The sequence below is a fragment of the Corylus avellana genome, chromosome ca11, assembly GCF_901000735.1.
Source record: "Corylus avellana chromosome ca11, CavTom2PMs-1.0".
In the NCBI taxonomy this organism is placed as follows: domain Eukaryota; kingdom Viridiplantae; phylum Streptophyta; class Magnoliopsida; order Fagales; family Betulaceae; genus Corylus; species Corylus avellana.
In genome coordinates this window covers 5,165,710-5,173,591 of record NC_081551.1, presented here as the reverse complement: position 1 = coordinate 5,173,591, position 7,882 = coordinate 5,165,710, and the positions used below count along the sequence as shown (strand labels likewise).

At 36.0% G+C, this 7,882-nt stretch overlaps 1 protein-coding gene across 1 annotated transcript in view; it reads right to left on the bottom strand.

Moving 5' to 3' along the window:
• Positions 1-3,539: 3,539 nt before the first annotated feature.
• The window catches only part of LOC132166444 (cytochrome P450 71AU50-like), a 5,844-nt gene continuing 1,501 nt past the window's right edge, over positions 3,540-7,882 (bottom strand). Inside the window, exons 2-3 of the mRNA XM_059577260.1 lie at positions 4,232-4,909; positions 3,540-4,154 (exon numbers count right to left, since the gene is read on the bottom strand). Of these exons, the coding sequence (XP_059433243.1) occupies positions 3,540-4,154; positions 4,232-4,909 (1,293 nt within the window). The remainder of the gene's footprint in view (positions 4,155-4,231; positions 4,910-7,882) is intronic.

Here is a 7,882-nt window from a genome sequence, read left to right as displayed (position 1 = left end):
TTTTTTTTTTTTTTTTAAAGATTGAATTTTTTAAATTAAATTAATAAAAAAAATAATATTTTAATCAGATAAAACGGTGAGTTTTGAGTAGACTAACGGAAGTTAGCAAAAATTGACGGTAAGGAGTTTTCTAGTAGTTTCGAGTGACTCAGGGACTAAATTTCCAAAAAAATATACCCAGGGAGTTTTTAATAAAAGCGCGTTTACCTAAGGATTTTAGATATAATTTCCCTAAAAAAAAATTATTTTCCGTGTGCAAGAAAAATGCCGTAAAATGTTTTCGACGGAAAATATTTTTAGGGAAAATGGCTTTCTTGAAAATATTTTACGAAGGAAACCATTTTACGTCGAAGTAAACGGAACCTTAGCCGCATTGCCGACAATGCCAAGATACCTCCATTTTTTTTTTTTAATATTTTTTGCGGATCTTCCTCTATCCTACTTTCACTAGTACTAAGTTACTAACGTACATCCAAGAGAGAAGAAGATCGATGTGATATGTAAATAGAGTGTTTTACACTCTCCAATAGGAGGTTGACATTTCAACTTGAAACAGCCAAAAATAATATAATCATTCATACCAAATAATTTCACTTCCCTTCATAAATTAAATACCTCATAAATAAAATACCCATTGATAAAACGGGATCCACCGTCTTTCCTAGTTTTAAAGACTTTGGTGTTGAGGGCTCGAAAGTGGGTGAGGTTTCGGTGGTGAGTGGTGGGTGTTGGGTTAGAATTAATGAAAAAGTTCATGAGATTAATTCGAATTAAAGATCGTTCCACATGTCAGATGCATCATCAATCTAAATGATGATAGTAGCAATCTCCATGGAGACAGAATTCAGCAGCCACGAGAGAACCATGCTATTGCACCTAGTCCATGCCAAATCAGTGGAATCAGTAAGATTGGAAGGCTTAGACAGGGTGCCATTAACAAAATCAAGCTTGTTTGTGGCTAATAAAGCCATTATCATCGCCTTCTTCCATGAATTATAGTTATCATCGTTGAGCTGTTGAGAAACAATCATGGCGCTTAGACTGTTGCCATGATGGAGAAAGAAAGGATTAGAAGAATCCATTTCTGTGGAGGTAGTAGCAATAGTGAAAGTTTCTGTGGCTTTTTCAAGAATCGCCATTGAAGGAATGAAGGAAGAAATTATGAAGATAGGAATAAAAGAATAAGAAGATGCGGAAAATTCAGAGAGAAAGCTCTGATACCCCCATGGCCAAACCGACCACCCCTAAGGACCAAATAATAATAATAAAAAAAATATTTTATTATTATTATTTTTTTAAAAGTTAAATTATATTTTATTATTATTTATTTAGTGGGACATGTGGCATCACATTAGGCGTTGTATATCTTTCAAGAGATCCTGACCGTGAATTCCATAATCTCGAATTCCCCCTTAATTTCAGGGGATCCTAGTCTCCTTTTATCCCATTAGACATGTCCGTTAAAGGAATTGGGAGGTAGTTGTTGAGAATTGTGCCAACAAAATCCATGTGGCCCATTAGATTTATATGCAAAGGCCAAAAAACCGATCCATGAGCCCGGTCCTATTTTACGTATCCACATAGCAGAGAATCCATTCCCAAACCAATGAAATTTAGGTCATCATTGGGGTACTACCAAGTAATGTTGGAGGCATGAAAACAGTTGTATTGAAACCTCAATAAAAGGTAAATCTGAACCAGACGAAAGGGATTTTTGACCCTAATCTAAAAACTCATACTTAGTGCTTTCAATTTTTCTTTACAAACAAAACACTAATTTAAGCATCATTCACCAATAAGCTCTTATGCTTTCGTCCTTTCTATTTTGCAAGTGCAGATTGAACTCGTATTGGGCCTTAGAAAACTATTGTAGCAATTTCCTCTATTTTTTTAATAACATGTGAGATGTACATGAGTTTTTTTAAAAATGTATTTCAACTTTGTCCTTGCTATTAAAAAAACATGTGCATCTTACATGTTCAAGGGATACATGTCACTTTTATAAACTAGATTGAAAGAAATTCCTCCAACCCAGTTTGAAGGAAAACTTTGTCCTAAAAAAAATAAATAAATAAATAATATTTAAATGATATAAATAAAAATATAACTAATCGGATATATGAGGCATTTAAAAATTCATTGGTCAAAGAACATATTTCTAAAGTCCATTCAAGGCTTTAGAGTATCCAAATTCATATGTTGATATATCTTAGCCGGAGAGACTGCGGTCCTTCAATTCCTAGGATGCCTAATTTCTAAAATAACGGTCACGACTTAGACAAAGTAAAAAGTGGAAAGAGTCATAGAGGTGATAGCCTAAGCGAGATAAAGCCTAAAGATATGGGCGGAAGGAATTAAGATCCTCTCCTATTCATTTGAATTGGAGAATATCTAATTAATTATACTTGATGAGTATTTTGTCTCCTTAAAAAATAAAAAGACAAAAATATCTTTCAAATATAATTAACTGGATGTTTTAATTTCGAGTTCAAATGAACTAGAGAGAATCTAGTTATGAGTAGAAGATAGAAATTCAGAGGCAAAAAGGAAAGATGGACAAGGGCAGTACACTTTTGCAAAGGGTTTTTGAGAGGATGTGCAATCGTCACTTCGAAATTTCAAGGCTGCCAACGAATACTTGCATTTAAGAGCGGTAACCGCCAAAAAAAATCCAAGGGTAGGCACGAATCTCAAAGCCAATCAAACATGAAGTTCCTTTTATCGGACCAGGATCCCCTGGAATTAGGGGGAATTCGAGATTCTGGAATTCACGGTCAGGATCTCTTGAAAGAGATCCAACACCTACCGTGATGCCACGTATCCCACTAAATAAATAATAAAAAAAATATATTATTTAACTTTTTTCAAAAAAAATAAAAAAACATATAATTTTATTATTATTATTATTTGGCCCTTGGGGGTGGCCGAACCACCCCCAAGGGCCACTGTTTGGCCATGGGGGTGGCTTCGGCAAAGCTTTTCTCGTACAACATGACAATCAATGTCAATATGTTTTGTACGCTCATGAAAGACAGGGTTAGCTGCTATATGGAGAGCAGCTTTATTGTCAAAGTAGAGCAGGGCAGTTTGAGGATAAACTTGTAAGTCTTGGAGAAGAGTTCTAAGCCACACAACCTCACAACAAGTAGATGCCATGGCCCTGTACTCAGCCTCTACAAAGGACCTGGAAACTGTCATAGGCTTCTTTGATTTCCAAGAAATTAAGGAATTATCAAGAGAGAATTGCATTTTTTTTTAATTTAAAAATCCTTACCCCATCAGTTTGAAAATTTTTCTGGGTTTATTTGTTTGGTTCTCTAGTACTTCTCAGGCTAAAAAACCGATCCATGAGCCCGGTCTTATTTTATGTACCCACATAGCAGGGAATCCATTCCCAAACCAATGAGATTTAAGCCATCATAGGGGGTAGTAACACGTAAAAGTTGGAAGCATGAAATCAGTTGTATTGGAACCACTGTAAAAGGTGAATCCAAACCAAATAAATTTTGACAAGAAACAAAGAAATAACACTATAGTTTTCATTTGCGTAGGCGATAAGTAGGAATTGCAAGTAGATGGTTGCCTCTTGGAGTTGTAATACCAAACTCCTCTGTCATGTCCAACTCATTTGGCGGCATCTTTTCAGGAAGCTCCCAATCAAAGCAGTGGACTAGTTGTGCAACTACTAACCGAACCACGGTTAGACCCAATTGCATCCCTGGGCAGCCTCTTCTGCCGGAGCCAAATGGGATAAGTTGTAAGTCCCGTCCCCGGACTTCTATATTACTTCCGACAAACCTTTCTAGGAAGAATTTCTCTGCATCACTCCAAACACTTGGGTCTCGCCCAATTGCCCATACGTTTATCATCACTCTAGACTTGTGGGGTATGTGGAAACCATTGATTGTGCAGTCCTCCGTGGCCTCGTGAGGTAGCAACAATGGTGCTATTGGATGTAGCCTGAAGGTTTCCTTCAAAACCATGTCCAAGTACTCCAAGCTATCCAAGTCCGATTCTTCCACCATCCTCTCCAACCCCACCACATCTTCCAACTCCTTTTGAACTTTCTTCATTACTTGAGGATTCTTCATTAGTTCTGAGAGTGCCCACTCAATTACCGTTGCTGAAGTGTCCATTGATCCTGCAAGCATGTCCTACAAGAAAAAGACTGTCAGAAAAATTACTACTCTGTTTGAAACAAAACATGCATGCCAGTTGTATGAATAATTACTAGAATGATGGCTTTGATATTGGAGCGTTCAATCCGGTACTCAGATTCTTGAGATCCCATGAAGCTCAACATGACATCAACGAAGTCCTTGGTCTTATTTTCGTCCTTGGATTGGACATGCTCATCGATGATCTTCTCAAAAAAGTCATCAAAGATCTTACTAACAGCCTTCATCCGACGTGTCAGCCCCTGAAGATCAAGGGGCGCAATGAAAGGAATATAATCACCAAGGTTAGGAGTTGCTCCCAGGTGCATGACTTCTTGGATTACAGCCTTGAATTCCTTCTCATCAAGATCCATGTCCATGTACTTCTTCCCAAACACCATACGGCAACTCATATCCGCGCTGAGAGATGAAACCTTGGCACTCAGATCAACAGCAACACAATCGCGCGCAGCCTCTTGAATAAACTTTATCAAAAGGCCGAGCTCTTCTTTTCTCATGTGTTTGAAAGAATTGATTTTACGACTGCTAAGCAATTCAAGAGTGCACATCTTACGTATGTTGCGCCAATAAGAGCCATATGGAGACATGGACAAGTTCTTTTGCTCATAAGAGATATGCTTTGTGGCCTCAAGTGGCGGTCTACTAGCAAACACCAGGTCATGTGCTTTAAGGAACTGCTCAGCAGCCTGAGGCGATGAGACAACAATGGCAGGTGTTGTGCAAAAATATATCTAAATTTATAGGTAAATAATTGTACGTTTTAACTCGCAAGTGCACAAGATTAAAACAATAGTATAGTAGGCAAATACGAGATCATTCCCACGAGGATTGGTAAATTATGTTTAGAAATAAATTCCTATTTAATTAAACATATAAAATTCAATTGTCATGATTGAATTTAGATAAAAGAAATAAAATAAAAGATAAACAAAACTAAAAAGGATTAGGGTTTTGATATCTACCACTAATCAGACTAATTAAGATAACAATATGTCAATGCGCCAATTATACCGATATAATTAATGTTTGCCAACCTAAGGGCATGGGTGTCTACTCCTTAAGCTATTGATTTCCCTAAGCAACGAATTAGGCATGAAAGTTTACTCTAATTCTTTTATTTCTTAAAAGATTTAGCATGGGTGTCTACTAAGTTGTTCTTTAAGAAAGCATAAATCTGTGAAAATCGACAAACACACGAGGCCTAGGGCATGGGTGTCTACTCCCGGTTCCCCATGTTGATTAACCCAAGAATCCGGTGTGGATATCTTTTGTTACTCTTATTAAACCCTGGACTCGATCATCCAAATTGATTTAACTAACTAGTCCATACCACATGCATATGTTGGCCAAACAAACACATATGAGGAATACAAGATAACAGGTATTAATCAAGTTAAAAATACCAAAATATAATTGTAGCAAAGGCGCTAATATTGCAATCATAAAAAGACATGATTAGGGCTTCAATCTAACCCTAAATAAAATATAAACTACATAAGAAAAATAAAAGGGTGGAAGAGAAGAAAAACCCAAACTCCTCTTGATGTAGCCTTCAGTTCCTTTCCAGAGCTTATGCCTCTTTTCTCCCCCACCTATTCCTAGAGGCTAAAAGGTCTATTTATAGGTTTTAGAAGTTCTTGTTAAACAAGTAAACCCAGAAAATTCGTAGGGTTTTAATCCTATTACAAGTTGGAGTTGGAAAACCATAATATGGAAGGAAAGGGAGTCGGTCAGCAGCTTCTAGAATTCTCCAGCGCATAGGTGCGATCGATCGCAACCCATGTGCGATCGATCACAGTCTCTTGCGATCAATCACACTACCAGAAACTCCAATTTTTCCAAAATTCTCTCTTTGAGCCCAAATCTTCCAGATTTACTTCATTTTCTTCCAAAAGCCTACAAAAGCAAAGAAAGTACAAAAAGGAAGTAAACTGGCCTAATTAACCAAAACCAAAGGATTAAAACATGCAAGTGAAGGGCTGAAAATATAAATATTTTAGCACTTATCACACCCCCAAACTTACATATTGCTAGTCCCTTAGCAATATAAAACTAAAAATAAGAATGGAAAAATAGAAAACAAGAGATAAATCCATCTTTCGTGGGATGTACGATTGCATTTAGCGTATGTAACAAGCCTTTTAAACCACTAGGAATTCTTTAGTGGACGAGTGAAGTCTCGTGAGGATTTTCCAGAAATGTTACCCACAAACATCATGCACATTTCATGTTATTCCAAAAATTAAAGCATCACTTCAAAATTATGATTCTCATTCATTAGCAAGCTTAAAAAGATAAACTCCATCTTCACAATGAATTAGAATTTTAAAATTTAATTACTTACAAAAGACATGCTAAGACATCACAAGTTTGAAAATAGGGTAAAGTGAACTAGCACATAAATATGAAGCTTCCAATTGTTTCTAATGTATAATGTCTCAATATCTCAAAGTTTACTGAAATCCCTATTATAATGAACAACAATGGCATATTTTTCTCTTTCTTCTACTTTTTTTTTTTTTTTCTTCTTTTTCTTCTTCGTCAGGTTGTGCAGTGCTTGATTCCCTTAAGCTTTCTAATTGACCCATGTAACGAGTGTTAAGTCAATGACTCCCAAACCAGATGGTTTTAGGGCATTAGGTGTAGAGACACCTCTAGGACTTACTAACTCGAGTCAAAAAGGCTACGAAACCAAACTAACCATGACATTAACCAAATCAAAATTCTTCACCTTTTGACGTGAACACTCAATGCTTTGTGGCAAGAAGTCCAGTTACTCAGTGAAAAGCTTATCAATGATCATATTTTTCTTTTCTTTTCTTTTCATTTTTTTTTCACATATATATATGCCAAGGTATCTATCTAATAAATCATCCAGTTTCACTTAAGACATAGAAACTCACACATTCAACTTTCATGTCATACCCCACTAATTATGTGCTAATGTACTTGTGTAAGATCAGATGAAACATGTGAATTCTCAACTGTCCTAAGGAGGTAACCAAACTAAAAAACTCAATTATTAGATCATGTGTTCAAAATTTTAAGCTCACTGATGAATTCAAGCCACAATTTTGGAGAGCAACTAAAATTTTAAGACAAACATGAACATGCATATATTTTTTTTCTTTTTGATTTTTTTTCACAAATCAAAATAAAATAAAAGTGGGACAAAGTGTGTGTAAAGTGTCTCCCATACCCCCAAACTTAAATGACACATTGTCTCCAATGTGTCTAAATAAAGGAAAGAGTGTACCCGGGAGATGGACGACATCGTCTTGGAAAGCATGGCTCTTAGCACACTCCCAAACTTGAAGTGAAGCACACTTGTCCCTACAAAATAAGAAAACACAAAAACAAGTAAACGGAAACAAAACTAAAGATAAAAAGATGAAATGAAAATACACAAAGACAAAAATAAAATGACAAGATAACTATGGGGTGCCTCCCATGAGCACTAAGTTTAACCGTCTTCAGTCAGACTGTACAGCAGCTTCAGTACTGTTGGATGGAGGTGTGCTCAATCGCACTGCCACATGGTAGCTCAAAGTTGTGAACAGAAAACAGAGAAAATTAAAACCACAAAAATAATAAAAATAATAAAAATAATAAAAACTAACAGACTTTAAAAACAGAAACATAAGACAAAAGGCAAAATAAAAGAAAATAGAGAAAAAAAAAAGTACAAATAAAATAATAGAAAT